Here is a 22,250-nt window from a genome sequence, read left to right as displayed (position 1 = left end):
ATATTTATATTTATATTTATATTTATATTTATATTTATATTTATATTCTCAACAGCAAGGCATAAGAGTTCCAGTATGTCCACATCCAGGGCAAACACTTGGTCTTTTTGTGGTATGCTACTGTGGATTTTTTTTTTTTTCTTTTTTAAATGTATATTTATTTTTTAAAGATTTTTAAAAATACTCATTTTTGAGAGAGAGCATGAGTTGGGGAGGGGCAGAGAGACAGACAGACAGACACAGAATCCAAAGCAGGCTCCTGGCTCCGAGCTGTCAATGCAGGGCTTGAGCCCACGAACCCGGAGATCATGACCTGAGGTGAAGTCAAATGCTCCACCCACTGAGTGATACAGATGCCCTTGCCACACCGTATTTTTTATTGCATTCTCCTGATGGTTAATGATGTTAAACATCTTTTCATGTGCATATTGACTATATATCTTTGGAAAAACTTTCAATTTGAGTTGTCTTTGTATTGTTGAGTTGCAAGAGTCCTTTTTTGAATTCTAGTTCCTTACTGTAAATGTGAGGGTTTATTTTTGGATTCTGTTCCACTGATCAGTGTCCATCCTGTGTCAGTGCCACATGGTTTTGTTATCATAGTTTTGTAGTAAGTCTTGAAGTTGGAAAGTGTAAGTCTTCCAACTTTACTCTTTTCAAAATGAATTTCAGGATCAGGTTCTCGATTTCTAGAAAGAAGACATCTGGGATTTTGGTAAGGGTTGTACTGACTCTGTAGATGAATTTGGGTGGTGTTTCTACTTTAACAGTATTAAATCCTTTAATCCATCGAATGTGGGATGTTATCCCTTTTTTTTAGGTCTTTAATTTTCTCTTCTCTTCTCCCCTCCCCTTTTCTTCTCTATCTTTGCATTCAGCATGGGGCTCTCTCTAACTCCAAACCCTGAGGTCAAGAGTTGCATGCTCTTCCACCTGAGCCAGCCAGGTGCCCTTGGTCTTTAATTTCTTACAGCAATGTTTTATAAATTTTTCACTTTTGTTAAACTTATTCAAAGTGTTTGATTCTTTTTAATGTTACTGTAGTGAGATTGATTTCCAGATTAAGTGTTGTTTAGAAATACATTTGGCTTCTGTATACTGAGCTTGTAGTAGGCAACTGAGCTAAACTAGTTAATTAATTATGTTAGTTTTTTAGTGGATTCCTTAAAAGTTTTCTATATGCAAGATCACGTCATCTGCAAGTAGAGATAGTTTTACTTCTTTTCCAACCTGGATGTCTTTTATTTCTTCCTTTTCTTTCTTTTTTCTGAACTGCCATGGCTAGAACCTCTAGTACAATGTGGATTAGAAGTAGCAAGAACAGGCATCTCTGTTTTTTCCCTGATTTCTTAGAGGATAAACATTCAGTCTTTAACTATTATGATGTAAGCTGTGGGTTTTTTGCAGATGCCTTTTATCAAATCAAAGAAGTTCCCTTCTTTTTCTAGTTTGAGTGTTTTTACCATGAAAAAGAGTTGGATTTGAAGATGCATTTAATTTCCATCCTGTTAGGTCCTTCTGAATCTACTGAGATGATCATGTGGTTTTTGTCCTTTATTGTATTGATATTTTATATAACATTGATTTTTTTTAAATCAACCTTGCATTTCAGGGATAAGTCCCACTTTGTTGTAGTATATAATTATTTTTATATGCTGCTGTATTTGGTTTGCTAGTTCTTTTTTGAGGATTTTTGGATCCATATTCATAACAGATTGGTCTGTAGTTGTATTGCGATTTCTTTTTTGGTTTTGCTATGGAGTAATCTTGGCCTCTTAGAACTAACTTGGGAAGTATTCCCTCTTTTGTGTTTTAAAAAAGTTTGTAGAATTGGTTTATAATATTTATGTTTTTGGTATGATTGTCCAGAGTGCCATTTGGGCCTAACCATTTCTTTTTGGGTAATCTGGTTACTAATTCAATCTCTTCATAGGCCTAGTTAGATTTTCTGTATCTCAAGTCAGTTTCAGTCAGTGTCTTCTGGAGTTTTTTGGGGTTCTTCACTGAATTCCACTGTATGTGTGTGGGGAGGTTCCCCTCACATCAACAACAAGCAGTTCTCTGGGGACACCAGCTGGGTCTCCTACAATTCTGACACTATATACCTGGGGGGTAGCATCAGATTCTACAGGTTGAGGGCTTAGTCCCACAAGACTGCCTTCATCCATACTTGAGACACCAGTCACAAACCCAGGTTATTCCCTGTGCTTCTGACGAACAGGTTACGGATTGGAGGTTTTTATAACTCCCCTCCTTGGACTTGAGATATGAGTCGCAAGTCTAGATTGTTTGTTGCCTGTACTTGTGTCTAACTGGCTATTGATTGGAGGTTTCCCCAACCCCTTCGTTGGAATCTATTAATTTGGTAGAGAGGCTAATGAAACTCGGAGAATCATTTTACTTACTAGGTTACTGGTTTATTGCAAAGGAATTTAAAGGATATGAATCAACAGTCTAGAAGAGCTGATAGAATGAGGTATGTGGGAAGTTGTGTGGAACTTCTGTGCTCCCTCTGGGCATGCCAAAGTCCCCAAATCTTCATGTGTTCACAAACCCAGAAGCCCTCTGAATCCTGTCCTTTTGAGTTTATATAGAGGCTTTATTACACAGTCATGACTGATTGAAAACATTAGCCGTTGATTTAACCTCCAACTCTCCATCCCTCCCTGGAGGTGGGGGAGGGCTAAAAGATCCAACCACCTATTCACATGGATGGTTCTCCTGCCCGCCCCCACCATTTGATGCAGTCTAAAAGTCACCTCATTAACCTAACAAAAGGCACCTTTTCACTCAACACTTGGGAAAGCCTCAGGATTTTAGGAATTCTGTGTGAGAAGTAGGGACAAAGATCAAATATATATTTCTTTGTATAAATTACAATATCACAGGGAGCTTGTTCTTTTCTTTCAGATTATCGAATATATTGGCATGTGGTTGTTCATAGTATTCTCTTTTTGTTTTCAATGAAAGGTTGGTAGTAGTGTCTCTATTTCCTGATTTTAGTAATTTGAGACTTTTTTTTTGGTCAGTTTAGGTAAAGGTTTATTAGTTTTGTTAATCTTTTCAAGGACCCAAGTTGTGGTTTTGTTCCTTTTCTCTATATTCTCATGGCTAAAGTTTATGACAGCAAAGGATACAATATAGGACTAACAGAAAAGAGATGCATAGGCAAAGTCTGTGGAGGTGAGGTACATGTTTATGCTTCCAGGTTCTTCCATGAGTACTGAATGGGCGTGCCATCTCTAGCTACAGTCAGCAGGGACAGATCAAGTCAGGAAGCATTTATATACATTAGAAATTCTTAAAAATAATTTTTTTAAAATTTATTTTTGAGAGAGTGTGAGTGGGGGAGGGGCAAAGAGAGAGAGAGAGGGAAACACAGAATCCAGGCTCTGAGCTGTCAGCACAGAGCTCGACATAGGGCTTGAACATGAACAGTGAGATCATGACCTGAGCCACCCCAGCGCCCCAGAAATCTGTTTTTTTTTTAATATTTATTTTTGAGCGCACTAGTATGAGTCGAGGAGGGGCAGAGAGAGGGATACAGGATCCCAAGTTGATATCATAGAGCCTGACGTTGGTCTCACTAATCACGAGACCTGAGCCGAAACCTAGAGTCACATGTAACCAGTCACATTTAACCGACTGAGCCACTCAGGCGCCCTACCTCTCATACGTTAGAAATTCTTTAGGACCCTGAAGAATATTTATGTAGGTTATATCAAATCTTCTTCTGCATTTAGTTTCTTGCCATGTGTTATTTTAGTTGAAGTAGTTGAGGGTGTTTATTGGAGGTCAGAAATTTATCTCAAGTAGGTCACTTTCATTATGGCCATAAAGATTCACTGCCACAACTTCTGTTGGTTTTTACATTTTCCTTCCACATGACCATGCTACTATACAAGGTGTTGTGGGTAAGGTGGCTTAGAGCATGGAAGTGATGAGTTCACAGTTGAGTGATTGCCATTCCTTCTCACCCACCATAACTTGCAGAGGTCCTCTATGCTAGTTGGAGAAGAGAGACCATAGACCCAGGGGATAAGGGTTGGAGGAGTAGGCAGAAATTAATAATCTAATTTACCTCAGGCTTGTAGCTGCCTACTACTCTTAGTCAACATACTGCTGGCCAGTGGAAGATCTTAATCTTAAGTACTCTTAGAAACCCTCAGCAGTTGCTAATTTTTGGGGAATGAATGCTCTTGGGAGTGGTGTCCTTTGGGCCAAGACTTGTGTAATTTATTCTGTTAGTCATGATTTCCATTGGTTTCCTGATTGAGGGAAAGCAGAATTCTCTTGTCTGTATCTTCTAGACTACAGTTATGGTTCTGAATTTAACTGGATCTGTCATCCCCTACCTGACCCTCATAATAAGAAAGTAGATTCTATCCTATAGGTCTCTTCTGGTACTTCAGGTCCCCTTGCGTCATTAGTCTTAACCTTTACTTTTATAAAACCTGGATCTTAATGGAATGCCAACAAAATGCCTTTGTTAATATTCTTGCAATCCTCCAAACAAAACCTGGTACAACCAGAGTAAACACTAGAGTATGGTCTATAATGACGAAGGTAACTAACTGGGTGTAACAGTTTTCAGATTTCTCTCCAAGGCAGTTGAGCCTGCTTTTATGGCAACTGTTTGGTTCTGTTCAAAGAGTTTATCCATCTCAAGAGGCACAGAATTGGCTCATTCCTGTTGTAATAGTGGTATTTATCCTCCTAATACACTTTGTACTCCAATAGCATATTGCATCTTAGGTAGCTTATACTGGCAAACTACTCCTCTGTATTTGAGGCACTTGTCAGGAATTTCTAGATATTTGAGACCACCACCCCTCTAATGAATCTTGTTTGCTTAAGGTGGTGGGTACCTGGAGGGTTCTAAAATGAGTTGCTAGGCAGAACTCCCAGGAGGGATAACTGACTTTTTCATGTGTGCTCTCTGATATTTAATTCCCATTTTAGGGAATAGTACAACTCTAAAGTTAGTTTGAAATTTGTCTCTGACCTCTGCTCTGGAGACATAAGCGTAAACTTTCTAGCCTGAATGATAAATGCATTGCTCTGAACTTCCTACTGGCCAGTCATGATGGGGTATGTGTGATTGCCAGCATCCCACGCTCTGCTTAGATTAATCAGTGAGCAAAATTAGAGCAATTTATTTCCCACTCCCTTGTTCTTCCAGAGAGAAAGCCATGTGACTCTTATTGGTGAGCCTTGATGATACCTGGGGCGTTACATGGCTCTGTATGGGGAGCTTGTGGCCTGACCTCCACAAACGGCCTGATCATTCTGCCAGGGGTCAGGGTCAAGTCACTCTTTTCCAGTGTTGCCTAAGAAGAAGTACAGTTCGTTAGGGTATTTGATTGAGTGTCCTGTGCTTCTGAATAGAATTTGTAGCAGGACACATGTAGGGTGGAGGGTAGAGATGTAGGGGGCAACTTCTCCATTGTACTCTGATGACCTTTGTCTATTCATGGGCCAAATAGGCAAAGCCTAATCTCTGTCTGACTCCTACCTTGGCAGGACACCCAGTAGGCCCTTCTGGAACAAAAGTTGATAAGAACCCTTGTGAGAAATAGCCACAGGGATGTTTTTTTTTTTTTTCCTGTTGAGCACAGGACTTTACCACCTCCCTTATCCTTGGGTTATATAGTCGCCAGCTATAAAATGGCTGCAGTTTAGAGTTGGCTTTTTGGCAACCTGTGTTCTCAAACACCTTGGGATCACCCTCTGGGAATAGGGACACTGATGTTATTTTTTTCTGTGTGGGTAAGTAATAAATTTGTATGTGAAGTTATATTCTTGTCTCCTTTCTGTTTCTGGCAATGTGGACAGCTGTGATAGTGGGATTTCTAGAGCCTTGCACTATTGCCTGGCTTCATTCATTTGTTGTGACAGTTACGTGTGATCATGTATTTAAAGCATTCAGTGCAGTTCTTAACATATGGTAAACTCTCAAATGTTAGCTGTTATTTATAGAATTGTATTATAAATAATGCAAAATTTAGAATATTCTTGAAAGCCTAATTCAAGGATTGATAGCCTAATTTCTTCTATGACTAAGGATACAAACAGCCAGAGCTAGAATAATAGGTTGAGAAAATCATGATACTTTTTGAATTTCTGAAAAGTGCATTTTATATTGAAGTGTTGTATTGGTTTTGTTGATGTTACAGAAGCATCTATAGCTTTTGCTAACGTAAATCAGTTTTTCAGTGGAAAATAGTGGCTTTCCTCGTTTTGACCACATCACCCAAATAACTCCAAATAAACTTTGGTTTGTGGAACACATTAGATGTCAAACTTAAGCCATAAGGGAAAGTTTCACTTTAAAATACCAGAATGGTGGGGGAGGGGCGCCTGAGTGGCTCAGTCGGTGGAGCATCTGACTTCGGCTCAGGTCATCATCTCATGGTCCGTGAGTTCAAGCCCTGCATCAGGCTCTGTGCTGACAGCTCGGAGCCTGGAGCCTGCTTCGGATTCTGTGTCTCCCTCTCTCTCTGCCCCTCCCCTGCTTATGCTCTCTCTCTCTCTCTCAAGAATAAACATTAAAAAAGTAAAAAAAATAAAATAAATTAATAAAATAAAATAAAATACCAGAATGGGGGGGGGCACATGGGTGACCCAATTGGTTAGGTGACCGACTTTGGCTCAGGTCATGATCTTGCGGTTCGTGGGTCAAGCTCCGTGTCAGGTTCTGTGCTGAACAGTTGCTCAGAGCCTGGAGCCTGCTTCAGATTCTGTGTTTCCTTCTCTCTCTGCCCCGCCCCTGCTTGTGCTCTGTCTCATTCTTGTCTCTCAAAAATGAATAAATGTTAAAAAATAAAAAAAAAATACCAGAAGGGTTTTATGTTTTTTTCAGGTATAAGAAGAGTATTTAATATATTTTTTAAGAAGTTCTATATTTTTGAAGTATTGAAATCATGTGATGTTTATGGCTGACATGAATCTGAAGGGAGAAGTGGGGACTTTTTCCCATCTGGAAGTTTAAATAGGGACTTCTTTTTAACTTGGTGTTCAGTACTTACAGATTATGTTTATTCATTTAACAAACATTTATTGAAGCCTGCTGGACATTGTCTAGGTTTGCATTTTTTAGGCTGCTCTGAGACAGTCTTTTTTTATGCCTATCATCTTGTCTATTAATAGCATTATCTTTCATTAATAATGTTCCAGTTTCTTTGACAAATTAACAGTCACCCTTGTATATAAAACAATTCTTGATGTGGCTCTGTCCTGTTCTATTTCTTACAATTTCATCTGACCTGTAGTAGGCGGATCATAATGTAACCAGTCCATTTTCATAGAGTTCTCTTCATGGGTGTGTGTGATTGTGTTTAAAATAGACACTAATATTACTATTCTTCCACAAGCTGTGATTTTTAGGTTATTTTTTTACTTTGAAATTTCTGTAATAAGGGTAAACTACAAATAAAGTTGCTGGGTTGAAAATTTTTCTTTTTTTAAGTTTATGTTTTGAGAGTGAGCGAGCAGGGGGTGGGGGCAGAGAGAGAGAGAGAGAGAGAGGGAGAGAGAGAATCCCAAGCAGGCTCTGCACTGTCAGCGTAGAGCCCAATGTGGGGCTTGAACTCACTAACAGTGGGATCATGACCTGAGCTGAAGTCAGATGTTTAATTACAGAGCCACCCAGGTGCCCTATTTCTCACAGTTTTAGAGGCTGGAAGTCCAAGATCAGGGTTATGGTTTCTCCTGAGGCCTCTCCCTTCTTGGCTTGTGGTCAGCCTCCTCCTATGTGATGTCACATGGTCTCTCTGCCCCCACCGTGTGCATATGCCTTTCTTATGAGGACAACGGTTGTCCTGTTGGATTGTTGTCCTATCCTTCTCACCTCATTTAGACTTAATTACCTCCCTTAAAGGCCTGTTTTCTTTTTTTTTTTTTTAATTTTTTTTTTTCAACGTTTATTTATTTTTGGGACAGAGAGAGACAGAGCATGAACGGGGGAGGGGCAGAGAGAGAGGGAGACACAGAATCGGAAACAGGCTCCAGGCTCTGAGCCATCAGCCCAGAGCCTGATGCGGGGCTCGAACCCACGGGCCGCGAGATCGTGACCTGGCTGAAGTCGGACGCTTAACCGACTGCGCCACCCAGGCGCCCTAAAGGCCTGTTTTCAAATATAGTCACACTGGGGATTAGGACCTCAACATTTGAAATTGGTGGGGGGAATAATACAGTTTAGTTCATAACAGCATCCCACCCCCAAGTACATACAAGAAGTAAGGGGAATTTATTAGGCATCATTAACTCTAGTAGAAAAGCTAGTTTGTATTATGCTTCGGCCTTTATTTATTTTTTTCTTTTTTAAGTAAACTGCTCTTAACATGGGATTTGAATTCACAGCCCCGAGACCAGGAGTTGCATGCTTTAGCAACTGAGCCAGCCAGGTACCCCTAGTCAGTTGTATTATTAAGGAGCTTTCCTGAGAGAAGCATGTGAGGAATATACAGATCTCTCTCTTTTGGGGATTCATTTTTAATTCAAAAGCATACATACCTTCTTCAATCTTGTTTTTCTTTTTAGTGAAAACACTATGACCCAAGACTTGATAGATGTAAAAGATCTGTAGATTGTTTTGGATTTAAAAAATTTTTTTAAATATTTATTTTTGAGAGAGAGAGAGAGAGAGACAGACAGATCCTGAGCAGGGGAGGGGCACAGAGAGGCAGAGAGACAGCATCCTAAACAGGCTCCAGGCTCTGAGCTGTCAGCACAGAGCCTTACACAGGGCTTAAACTCTCGAACCATGAGAGCATGACCTGAGTGAAGTCGGATGCTTAATCAGCTGAGCCACCCAGGTGCCCCTGATTTAGATTGTCTACATAAACTTTGTGAACAGTCAGTTTTATGTTTTCCTTCCCAATTCTTATGCTTTCCAGATCTCTAGTACCTTGGCGAAAAGAAGGGGTAATAGTGGCGTTTTCATTTTACTGTCAATATAAATGTTTGAAGCTGCTATTTATCAAAATTAAGGAAATTTCTATTGTTGGTTTGATATGATTGTTCTTCTAATAAATGGATATTGAATTTTATCAAGAGCTTTTATATCTGTTGAAAATTTATCATCTGGGGCACTGAGTGGCTCATTTGGTTGAATGTCCTACTCTTGATTTTGGCTCAGGCCATGATCTCATGGTTTGTGAGTTCAAATCCCGTGTTGGGCTCTGCACTGACATTGTGGAGCCTGCTTGGGATTCTCTCTCTCCCTCTCTACCCCTCCCCTGCTTGTGCTTGCTTGCTTTCTCTCTTAGATAAATAAATTATTGTCCTGTGATTACTTTGGTTAATTTTTAAGTGACAAACTTTGTATTTTTGAAGTAAAGCCAGTTTGATCATGATGGGTTATCCTTTCCATAGGTCACCCATTTGGTTTGCTGACATTTTGTTTAGGATTTTTTTCATTTACATTTCTGAAAGAAATTACAAATTTTCCTTCTTTTCAGCATTTGGATGATAGCCTCAGTGAATGAGCTCTGAGGTGTTCTCTCTTTATCCTTTTAAAGAAGCTGTATTGGGATTGTTTTCTTTCATGAATGATTGTTGGAATACTCCAGCAAAGCCATACAGGCCTGGCATTTTCTTTGTGAAAAGATACTTAATTATCAATGTAAGCTCTTTAAAGAGATAGGGTATTCTTACTGTGGTAGTCCTGGTTATATGTATTTTTCAAAGAATTTGTCTATTACTCTTAAATTTGAAATGTATTGGAATAAATACTTATTATTTTAGTGTCTATAGGGTCTAGTGGTAGCCTCTCTTCCCAATATTGTGCTTTTAGCGTTTATTTATTTTTGGGACAGAGAGAGACAGAGCATGAACGGGGGAGGGGCAGAGAGAGAGGGAGACACAGAATCGGAAACAGGCTCCAGGCTCTGAGCCATCAGCCCAGAGCCCGACGCGGGGCTCGAACTCCCGGACCACGAGATCCCAGGCGCCCCCCGATCATGAAACTTTAAAAGCACAATATTGGCGGGGCGCCTGGGTGGCGCAGTCGGTTAGGCGTCCGACTTCAGCCAGGTCACGATCTCGCGGTCCGGGAGTTCGAGCCCCGCGTCGGGCTCTCGGCTGATGGCTCAGAGCCTGGAGCCTGTTTCCGATTCTGTGTCTCCCTCTCTCTCTGCCCCTCCCCCGTTCATGCTCTGTCTCTCTCTGTCCCAAAAATAAATAAAAAAAAGTTGAAAAAAAAAATTTAAAGTTTCATGATCAGTATTGTCAGAGGCTTAATGATTTTTATTCTTTTGAAAGAATCAACTTGTGACTAGCTGAATTTCTACATTTTTATTCATTATCTTATTTCAGTTCGTCATCATTTCTTTCCTTGGGTTAACTTATTAGTCTTGTGATAAATACAAAGATTGTTTCTTGGTATTATTCATTCATTTATTTATGAATGAATGCATGAGTGAGTGAATGTTTTTAAGTAATCTCTATGCCCAGGGTGGGGCTCAAACTCCCTGAGATTAAGAGTCACAAGCTCTACCGACAGAGCCAACTAGGCACCCCTCCCAGTCTCTTTAACATATTTATTTATGCTCTAAATTAGTGTTATGTGTTACGTGACCATGGGGATAGGAACATGTGATGGACTGAATTGTGTGTCTTCTCTTCTCCCATTTGTATGTTGAAGCCCTAACGCCTAATGTAACTGTATTTGGAGGTGAGACCTTTATAGGTAATTAAGGTTAAATAAGGTCATAAGGGTGGGGCTCTGATCCAATAGGACTGATGTCATAAGTAGAGGAAAGAGGCACCAGAGAGCCTGCGCGCGCGCTCTCTCTCTGTAAGTGTAAAGTGTATTCTTTATTTCTCAATTATTTGGGAATTTTCTATTTACTTTGTTTTCTATAATTTCTAGATTGATTCCACTGTAAATTAATCTGAATAATTGGATACTTTGAAAATTGAGATGTGCTTATGGCTCAGCTAGATGGTCATGTTGGTAAAAATTCCATGTGCACTTGGGAAGAATGTATATTCTGCATTTAGGGTGTAGTATTATGTTTAAGTGAAGTCGGTTTTATTTTATTTTAATTGGTCTTTCCTCATTTACTATGGTTGTAGAATTGACCATTTTTAGATTTGTCAGTAGCTGTGGGTGAAAGTGTAAGTTATGTTAACCTTTTTGGAGGGCAGTTTGTCATTGTTTGTGAAGATAATTTTAATGTCCTTTGACACATTGATTTCACTTCTAGGAATTTCCAGAAACATATAGCCAAAAATGTAAAGTATAAGTATAAGAATCCTTAGGATAGTTTACAAGTGCAAAAACTTTATCTGCCAATAAAGGACTGGTTAAATGGTAATATATACTCAGAAAGTGTATGTTCTGCAGGCAATGAGGATAATATATTTGTAGTGAAATAATAAGGTATCCTAGGTATAGTAATGAAAATGAGGCAAAAAGATGAGGTTTCCTTTATGTAGTTGTTTTTTACCTATAAAATTTTCTGTAAGAGGAGGTAACAATAGATACCTCTGGGGAATTAGACAATGGGGATAGACAATAAGGACTATTTGCCATGTGTTTGAAGTTTTTTGTTTTGTTTCAATGAACATGGGTTACTTAGAATAAAGAGCCTGTTAAGATCAAAGTAATTGCCACTTAAATGGAGCAAGCAAAATACTATATTGTGTAGAATTCCTATAAAACACCCCAGAGATTTTATTGATACTTGCCATATTTATTGTTACATCCTTCTTTGCTCTTTTCTTTGTATCTCTTCTCCAAATTAAAGATGAAGTTTTGACTGGTCAGAGGTTTCTGGAATTCTAATAGACCATAGCATTGGTGTTAAGGTAAACTAATTTTCTTGAAGTTTTATGCAGACAAAACAAATTTTTAATGAAAGATCTTTATTTCCTACAGATTCCTGACATTCAAAACAACTGACTTTTAATACTCTGCTACTACATCAAATCAACAATGAATTGGAATGCAAAACCAGAGAATGTCACCTTACCACCACATTATCCTAAAAAGCCGTCATCTTTTTTGGAGCAGGCTTTAATAAATACATTTAACACAACATCTCAAAGTTCTTTAAGCTATCCTGGAAGTAACCAAGAAGCATGTATGTTTCTTGGAAATTCAAATCCAGTTTCACAGCCACTGCTAAACATGAGAAATTATACAGCTCCTCAGCAAATCCCTATTTCTGATATACATACCGGGACAGTTGTGGCCTCACAAACGTCAGTAGAAAGAATAACATATGCAAATGTTAAAGGATCCAAACAACTAAATCACAATTTGCAGATGTCTTCAGGCGTTACCCAAAATGTATGGTTGAACTCACCAATGAAGAATTCTGTGCATTCTCATACAGGGGCAACTGTATCTCATCAAACTAGTTTTGGAACTAATACACCTAATGTACATGCACTACAGAATCAATTTGTAACTTCAGATACCTGTTCTGTGCAACTACAAATGATCCCCTCCAATTCTCCAAGAGTTCCTGTAACTTATCAGTGGACCCCAAGACTTAACCCATCTGTATCAGAACGACAGATTGACTGGGCGCAACAGTATACATCCAGTGGACTGACTTATCCAGATTACAGACCACTTCCAAAGCAATATAGTTACACATCACGAAGCTCTTTGCAAGATCCTTCCCTTCAGAAACAAAACCCTATGCCATCTGCATCATTGCAAATTAAAAATAGTCACCCTCCAGATCCTCCACAGACTTTACAGTCAAAGCAGACTGCAACTGTACATTCCTATCAATACGCAGTTCCTCCAACTGACAAAAGGCCTCCTCCTCCTTATGACTGTAGATACGCAAGCCAGCCTTTGCAAAGTACTCAGCATGTTATTAAACAGGCTTCTGTGGAAGTTCCTCAGAGTCATGAAATGCACTTACCTGAAATGAGGAAAGACTTTTCTAGAAGTTTTCAACAGCATTGGCAAAACCTTAATGAAAATGTCAGCACAGTTGGAAATTCCTGTAACTTGAAAGTAAATAGCAGTGTCATTCAGCCTTTTAATGAACTTGTTAGATCTTCTGTGGATGGTGTTCAGACTCTTGCTCAAAATAATCAAGAAAGGAGAACAGACTCTTGTGATCTAACTTCAAATCAAGTATTGGACACAAGTGTCACAAAAGAAAAGTTAGTGAGGGATATTAAAACATTAGTAGAAATAAAAAAGAAGTTTTCAGAACTTGCAAGGAAAATCAAGATTAATAAAAATCTTTTGATGGCAGCAGGTTGTATTAAAACAACTGATACCTCTTACAGTGAATTAGCCCCAAATTCTGGATTGTCTCTGAAACAAACTGCCCAAATCCGGTCTGGACCACAGGTAACCCTAGTGACTCCAGAGAATAAACCACCAACAGTAATGGAATCTGCAAAAGAAACAAATAGAGCATACAGTACAATGAATTCCAACATTCAGGACCCCAATTGTGGAAATTTTAACCAAGTGAATTCTGTTTTACTAAATTCTGTCTGTTCAGAAAAGTTTCCAATGCCAGACCAGTTACAAGATTTGAAAGTTAGGACTTCTTTAAAGGCATCAACTGTTGAGATTACCCAGTCAACCTTAAATAACACCCAGATTTCATCAGGAAATGTCAATGTTGAACTAAATGTGCCAACAAATTCTGAAACAACTTATGTTCCTCAGTCTGCGTCCTTTGAGGAATATGTTTCAAAATATCCAAATAAAAATACGCTAATTCTCAGTTTACTTACATGTAGAGATAAACCTCAGGAGAAGTTGTTTAAAAATGCTAGCGAAACTGTTCAGGGTTCTAAACCACATAGTTATGAAGTTAATCCAAGTACCCAAATCACTGGTAACCAGCTAAATTTGAAAACAGTGGAAGCTCCAAGTACTTGTAACACAAATGCCAAGATTTTAGATAACTCTTTTTGCCTTGAGCATAAATCCTCAACAAGTGGAATGCCTTCTAAAAGTGACAGTCACTTTTCCATGGAATTGCTAGCAACATGTCTTTCTCTGTGGAAAAAGCAACCTTCAGAACCTACCGAAGAAAAACAGTGTAATGAGTCAAGAAAAAATAGAACAGCAGTTGGAGTTTCCAAGCCTGTGGAAACCTGTGATAAGAGTCCATTTTCAGTTGTGGGAAATTCTCAGAATAAGGTGTTAAACAGCTCACAAGAAACAACTTTGTCAATGGTAGTACAGAATTCTGAGTCTTCAGGCACAACCAACACAAAAGGAACAGAACTTCAGGTTGCTGTAGTATCACCACTAATTCTTTCAGATGTCAAAACCTTGTCTGTCAAAGGAATAACACCTGAAGCTTTATCTGAAACAATGTATCCAGTTATTAAAGAAGGCAGTGTTTGTAGCTTACAGAATCAGTTGGCAGAAAATACAAGTATTACTGCTGCTTTGAAAGCTAATGTTGATGAACCAGTAGCAGGTGCTACAACAGACACCAAGATGTTCTTGCCAATTCAGAAGGAAGAGCAAAATGAGTCAACTAATGCAGAAGACACACCTCATGGCAATCAAGGAAAGCATATCAAATCAGAACCATATACCCATTATACTATGAGTGAACAGCAAGCTTCATACAAGCCAAGGAAAAGTGATATTGCTAGCGGTGATATATTACATATTGAGAATATTTGTTCTCTTGTTGAAGGTGATACATCTTATAATTCCCAAATAGCGGAGATATTCAACTTGCCGCCTTTGAAAAGAGTTGAGCCACAGAAATCTTCTCTCCCTAAGCAACAGGTGATTAGTAGTGGACAACAAAAAGAACATACAGACAATGTCACTGAAAATAAAGAATTTGGTTTTCAAAGTGATAATTTTTTAAAGTGCACAGATGTTTCACATAAAATAAGTGACCAGGCAGAATCACCTCAACCTCCAGAATCATCTTTGAAGCATGTTAAAGCAAATAGTGGAATTTTAGAGGAAAGTGATTTGGAACATATCACTAAAAAAGAAAGCATGGCTAATGATATGTGTTCATCGGCAGCTATCCAACAGGGCAGTTGCCCTCAGGAAGCTGATGCAGTTTGCAGTTACACTGCCCAAGATCCTACAAGAAATGAGATTCTTAATGATAAGGCATCCATCTTATACCTACATGATCAGCTGTCAGAACTTTTAAAAGAATTTCCCTATGGCATTGAAGCTGTGAACACACATGAAGGTTCTGTGGCCCAACAAATAAACCAAATCCCAAAAGGTCAAACTTGTGATAAAACTGGTTGTGACTCCAAAGACTCAACAGACCAAATACAAATTACAATATTAAACTCAGAGCAAATGAAAGAATTATTTCCTGAACATAAAGATCAACTCTGTGAGGTAGACAAGTTGGGAGAACATCAGAAAGAAGAACCTGTAAACAAAGAAGGGGGCCAGTGTGACCCACAAACAGATACAGATGAAAAGAGTCATGATTCTATAATGGATTCAGAGAAAGATGATGTCCGTTGCTGTGCACTGGGATGGCTATCTATGGTTTATGAAGGAGTACCCCAGTGCCCGTGCAATTCCATCAAGAACTCAGCTTCAGAGAAAGAAGGGGAAGATAAATGTTCTCCTTTGAAGATCAACAGTTGTAAACAAGGAGAGAAAACTGATAGAAATAACCCTGTTGAATGTAATAGTCCTCTAAATAACAATCCGGAGATTCCTTTGACTTGTCCAGATACAAAAAATCATCTTCCTGAAATAGAAGAAAGCAAAAATATAAATAAGCCCAAAACAAAACCTCACAAATCACTGAGGACAGAACAAGAATTATCAGGTCAGTTTTTACCTAAAGGTGATAAAAAACTAGATTCCTTGCAAAGTCACAAAAGGAAAGGAAAACTGAAGTTTCATGAGATAACTTTTCATAGCAGTAATAAAATGACAAAATTTTCTCAAGAGAGCCTGCACCAGAAGCTCATGGCACAAAACTTACGTCCACTAAAACCAAAGGTGGGTTTTTTGACAAATAAAAATAAAGATCTGTGTATGAAGAATGGTTCTTTGGTACAGTCAGTATCCCCAGAGAAAATAAAATTGAAAGCAGGTGGCTTGAGACAAAAAGTTTTGGAAAAAAGGAAGTTAGATGATGGGGGCATACTTGATTCAAAGATAAAGAGGAAGAAATATGATAAACGAGAGCATAATAAAAATATGGGAGATGGTACATTTAAGTTGTGTAATTTTTTGTCACTCGCAAATGAAAGAGCCAGAGTTAAAGAAAAGACAGTATCAAATGCTAAGTCCTCAGGCTCCAAGGATGTTTCATCCAAAATGAGTAGAGTTCTGACACCGAAGGAGTATTTACAAAGGCAGAAGCACAAAGAAGCGATGGGTAGCAACACATCAAAGAAAAGCCACGTGAGAAATGTAACGTGTGATTCTCAGTACATGAAGTCCAGTAAACTTTTCATGCAAGCAGGGAGTTGTGGGAAATCAAATGAGAGACACAATAGTGTACAGGCTTCTAAAGAATCATTAAATACTTCTTTAAGCCATGCTAAAAACCTCAAATTTCACCACTCTGAGGAGTCTAAAATGTGTATTTCAAGGAATGTTAAAGGGATAGTTGGTGGAAAGCAACTTGATAAAATGTGGATTGATAAAACCAGAGTAGACAAAAATTTGAACAGTATAGACAGTGAAGTTGAATTCGGCCAAATGTCTCCCCAATCAAAGGATCAAAGGAAACTATATCTGAACAGAGTTGCATTTAAATGCACGGAACGTGAGAGCATTTGTCTCACAAAATTAGACAGTTCGCCCATGAAGCTTAATAAAGAGAGGAGACCAGAAAATAAACCTCAGAGCTTCTTACCTGTGAAGGATGCCACAGAAAGCCCAAACATGCTGGAGTTTAAATTATGTCCAGATGGACTGATTAAGAATACAAATTCTGATGACAACCGGAAGGATCTGCAGCCTTGTCCTAGCAAGGAGCAAGCACCTGTGCAAGGTCTGGTATGATTTTTTTGATGATGTCTACAACATTGTAAGCCATGGTTTTAAGTTTATCTTCCCCTTACTATAAATTGTACTCAATTTGTACTTGATGACAAGAGGTGTATGGAATTGTAAGGTTTGCCAAATACAAAGATTTCGTTTTGCACCAAGAAGCCGATATTATGAAAAATGATTTTGTACTAAGTTAGAAGAGTGTTAGTTATACATTATTTCAGTCTTTAAAAAAAATTTTTTTTAATGTTTATTTATTTTTGAGACAGAGCATGAACAGGGGAGGGTCAGAGAGAGGGAGACACAGAATCTGAAACAGGCTCCAGGCTCTGAGCTGTCAGCACAGAGCCTGACGTGGGGCTCGAACTCATGGACCGTGAAATCATGACCTGAGCCGAAGTCGGCCGCTTAACCAACTGAGCCACCCAGGCACCCCTCAGTCTTTTGTTGATTCTCATTTGGACTTGTGATTTCAAAGCTCTGTGAATTTGAAGCTTTGGTCTAAATATGAGGAAATAATCATTACATATTTGTGAAAACTTTTTATACATATGGAAATGGTTTGATTTTCTATTATCTTTGGAGTAGTTGGTAACTGTGTTATCACGAAAGTTAAAGCACTGTCCTGTAGTCTGCTCTTGAAACGGGAGGGCAACGGAAGCAGTCTTGTCCAGTGTTAAGTTACCAAGGCCAGAAGGAAGCATGACTGTCATTTGGCTGAATGATAGAATTCTCAGTGTAGTGCCAGGAGGGAAGGAGAAAATAGAGGACTAATTATTTGGTAGTCAGGAAACATTTAAGTGTTGTGAATATTACTTATAAAACATTGTGTTGAGAAATTCAGATTGGAAAAGTAAAGGATTTGAATGGCAATCTTCTTTTCTCCTGCGCTCTTCAGATGGTATCTGGGCACAGAAAGTTACAATGTAAATATAAGGTACATTTTCTTGGAAGGATATAGGGATGTATGGTAAAAACAGACTATACAATTTATGTTGTAAAGTATTGGTAATTTCACTTGGCCATATAAATGTATCTGAGGCATGGGTGTAACAAGAACATTGGAAGTAGGTGGGGGCAATGGGAGGGGCTTTCTTTGTCTCATGTACCCTTAAATACCTTGGAATTTGTTGGTGTTCAGCCTAAGTGGGAGAAACAATTCCATAGTGAAGATAAACTTTTAATGCAACCCATTTTTCATTTATAAGATACTCAGACACTTGAAATGGAAGGATTTTTGAGGCTTCTTTTAGACTTGCAGTATATGTGAATATATTTAATGCCTTCTAAGATTTATGTTGATATGACTTTCCTTCATTAAAGTACTAAAAGATGAATAGCAATTTCTAGAGATCTGAAAATGAATATTTAGTTTCAGGAATAAAAAGTACAAAAGAAGACTGGTTAAGAGGTGTAACTGAGGAGAAAAGGATGCCAGAAGCCAACCAAAAAATAGGTAAAATCCTCATGTATTTAAATTTTTACTCTACATATTGGGCACTTGGTCACACAGAAGCTGGATTATAGTTATGAAACTATTGTGAAGTTTGATTTTTATCCATATTTTTTGAATGATTCAGTGTATGGTAGGAAGATAATTTCTGATATTTTCTGTCATACTGTGGAGAGGGGAGCAGTGGTCTGTTTCCTGTTAACAAGAAAATATTTCTCCTCTTGATGAGTTAGGTAACTTTCCTGTGCAGGATTATGCAGTAAATACTAGGTTTTGCAGATCGTAAGGTTTCCTGAATACTCAACTCCGAGACTATAGTGAGAAAATGGCAGTAGAATAATAAATGAATGAGTATAGGCTATACTTGAGTATAGGCTATACTTCAGTTAAACTTTATTTACCACATTGGGCTAGAGGGTTAGCCATACCCTGTTTGCTAGCTCCTGGGTGGGGTGATTAGCAAGTTTAATTCATTTAATTCTCAAAACCAGGTAGATGAGCATGTCCCCATTTTATCAGTGGGAGGTAAGGTCATTAGAAATTCCATGACTAATAACCAAATAGGGACTTAAACTTTGTCCCCTCTTTTCAAAGTTAATTCAGTGTGGAATTTGAGTTATTTTGATGATAAGAGACTGAGTCTCCTAGTTAAAATTTATTTCTCTTTGTATGGGAGGGATTTAGGCTGAGTGCCAACCAGAAAAACCAGAGCTTTCAGTATCTTAGTGGAATGAATGCACTTTGTTTTTAGGGTTTCGCATTGAGAACTAGAAGCTAGGGTTCCAGAGTTTTATCTTAGTTTTGGTTAATTGAATATGAAAAGACAAGTGTTTAGAACTCATTGAAAATGGGTAGAAGCAGAATTTCACCATGAAAAATAAAGAAGCACATTTCTTAAAAGAGAGGAAGTGATGAAGTGGAAAAGAGAGTTTAAAACAAATATACATAAGCAGGCTTGCAGAAATCGAGTCCTGCACAGTAAAGGTACACATAGGAAAAAACTAAATTGATTTAAAATCTTAAAGAACAACTGCACCCTTCGTCAGAACAAGAAAACAGCTGAAACAGGGCAAAATGAATTTTAAAAGTCCTAAGAGTGGAAAGCATGCTTTTAAAGTTGGAACACAGGAATTCAAAAGTGAGAAAAATGGAAATGGGCATTGAGATTGGATAAGAAAGGTCCTTGGAAATAGGAGAGATGTTACTCCATAGAGAAGGTAAGAGACATAATTGAAATCTGAATCTGAAAATACTCATAGATGCCTGCGCAAATTGACCAGATAAAAGCATGAGCTAAATGAGAGACATAAAGACAGCCACAAATAAGATGAGCAATAAACTGAAGTTGAGTAAACATCAGTGCTGAGAATCGTGATTAAAAAAACACAGACTGGCGCACAAGCTCAAGGAGATCTGCAGCAGGGTAAGGAATAGCCAAGATGCGAAGTGTGAGATGAATCACTATGTTGTACCCGAAACTCACGTAATATTGTATATCAGCTATACTTCAATTAAAAAATAAAAGCAAATAATACTTACAATCCAAAAAAAAAAAAAAGTCTGGAGATTCAGGAAAAGGGTGAAAGAACAAATACCAAGATGAAGAGGTGGAGAACATGAACCAGCGGGAAATGAGACAAAAAACAAATGTTGCAAACTCCCAAACAGATCAAAGAAACAGTTTAGATAATTATACATCTACATTTGGTAGCAAAGGTTTGAGTGTAGATGGAGCAAGTTGTGAAACTATCAAGTCACGGTTAAGGTACAGAGAAGAGGGAGTAACAGAATCTAGTGAAAAATGACTTAGGAACCCATCTCGGATATCAGTGTCATAGAAGAAAGCTAATGAGGATGTACAAGAATTTGAAACTAAGAGGATAGAATGTGTGAGTTCCTAGGCAAAAAAAAAAAAAAAAAAAAAAAAAAAAAAAAAAAAAGTAAAGACTATTATGCAGAAAGGAATGGCTATAGCAGGAATGAAAACCAAGGGAATTCTATTCTAGACCAGGGGAATTGGCTACTGAGAAGTACAGCCACATCCAGAAATGCAGGAGGTAGGAAAAGCTGGACCCATCAAAAAGATAGGCTAATATAACGCTGAAATGGTCTGACAACAGAAAACTATAGACATGTCTTAGAATACAAAAACTTTTCCATTCACTGGTTGAAACTGGCTGGTTTGTGCTCTTTATATTGCTAGTTTAGATAGCTGTTAAAAAGGTCACATTTATAATAGTGTGCAAATGATAGAACAAAATACCTGTGGGATGTGAAGATGGGATGAGAGTAGAAAAGAGTCCCCAAAAGAGGCAAGATGTCCTGTGTGTGTAATTTATAATTCTGTAGGTAAAAAGCCATAGTTTGTCCAACTCCTTGTCCTAATTTTATCCCAGAGAAGAGTGCAGGGTTACCCTCTCTATTTTAATTGATTGTATATTGGTCACAAACACTGAATAATAAAGTAAACAAAATTTCTGTTTCCTTAGATGATAATGTTTTGGCTAATGCAAGACTCTCCAAGAGAAGCTTCAGTGCAGATGGATTTGAAACACTACAAAATCCAGCAAAAGATTCAAAAGCAATGTTTCAAACCTACAAAAAGATGTATATGGAAAAGAGAAGCAGAAGCCTTGGTAGTAGTCCTTTAAAATAATTTCAAGGCTAATTTTTTTGACGGTTCTGTAATGGGCATCAGGAAGTTTCTGCCAGTTTCTGTTTAGAATATTTTGCTGAAAATGCTCAGAATCGTAAAAAAATGTCAAGAGTTTGGATACTACGTAAGTTTTATACATCTATGAAATCAATTAGGTGGCTTGAGAACCTTGCTTGTGGGTACCAGACATAAGAGATAGATGGTATTTGTCAGCAAAACCATAAGGTATTGAATTTTGACATTACTGAACAAAGTTTACCATGTGTTTATTTTGAAATGCTAACTATCGATCCTGAGGGAGGACTGTTGTTCTCAGTTAAGGACTTGTTTATTTTAGCTGGGACTGTAAATAGATTTTTATTTCTAAAGCTTATTAGCAAAACTTATTTTTCAAAAATGCTCACTGTGAACGTCAAAGTATATTCTTAAGTATTTTATACTAATTGTAAACTTTGTCAGAAGTCTTGTTTTGTACTTGTTAAGCTGAACATAATTTTTGGATAATGTTTAAACATTACTTTTCATACTTGAAATAAACATTTATTTTTTAAAAATATATATGTGAAGTCATAATGGATTGTGTTTCGTTTTCTACCCTCACAACAGGACACATTTTAGAAGGGTGTTTTTAAAAGGAGAAATGTTAAATTAAGCTGTCAGAAGTAAATATTTTCAGGTTGCATTCAGAAGAACAAACATTTTACTGGGGTCAGGAAATTGGAAGAAAGAAGGCAAAATGTTTCTGGGTTTTACTTTATGACTCCTAGAAATGTGTTGGTTAGTTTCATAAAATCTCAATGCCATATATATATTATATTTATATATATTTATAAACTGTACATATGTTATATATGGCACTGAGATTTTATGAAAATATAAATTATATATTATGTATAAATTATATATAATACATAAAAGTAACAAATTATATATATGTGTGTGTATATATATATATATATATATATGGTTCATACTTAACCACGTTTCTGGGAGTAGGGAGAAATGGGGAGTTTAAGGGGAGTATAGTTTCAGTTTTGCTATTGTGAATATCCTTAACATCACTGAACTGCACACTTAAAAATCCTTAAGAGGGGCACTTGGGTGGCTCAGTTGATTGAGCATCCGACTTCAGCTCAGGTCATGTTCTCACAGCTTGTGAGGTCGAGCCCCACATTGGGCTCTGCTGACAGCTT

The 22,250-nt window shown here is 37.9% G+C and overlaps 1 protein-coding gene across 5 annotated transcripts in view; it reads left to right on the top strand.

Moving 5' to 3' along the window:
• Positions 1-21,615, top strand: part of RESF1 (retroelement silencing factor 1) — a 60,970-nt gene extending 39,355 nt beyond the window's left edge. For all 5 annotated transcript variants that reach the window (XM_040488484.1, XM_040488482.1, XM_040488483.1 and 2 more), the window contains 3 exons: positions 11,885-16,949; positions 18,321-18,404; positions 20,891-21,615. In XM_040488484.1, the coding sequence (XP_040344418.1) occupies positions 11,942-16,949; positions 18,321-18,404; positions 20,891-21,057 (5,259 nt within the window). In that variant the 5' untranslated portion in view covers positions 11,885-11,941 and the 3' untranslated portion in view covers positions 21,058-21,615. The remainder of the gene's footprint in view (positions 1-11,884; positions 16,950-18,320; positions 18,405-20,890) is intronic.
• The last annotated feature ends 635 nt before the right edge of the window (positions 21,616-22,250 follow it).

Source organism: Herpailurus yagouaroundi, unplaced genomic scaffold (assembly GCF_014898765.1).
Source record: "Herpailurus yagouaroundi ecotype Mexico unplaced genomic scaffold, PumYag 166, whole genome shotgun sequence".
Lineage (NCBI taxonomy): Eukaryota > Metazoa > Chordata > Mammalia > Carnivora > Felidae > Herpailurus > Herpailurus yagouaroundi.
Note: the sequence above shows the minus strand (reverse complement) of the source record. Positions and strands in the feature narration are given on the sequence as shown.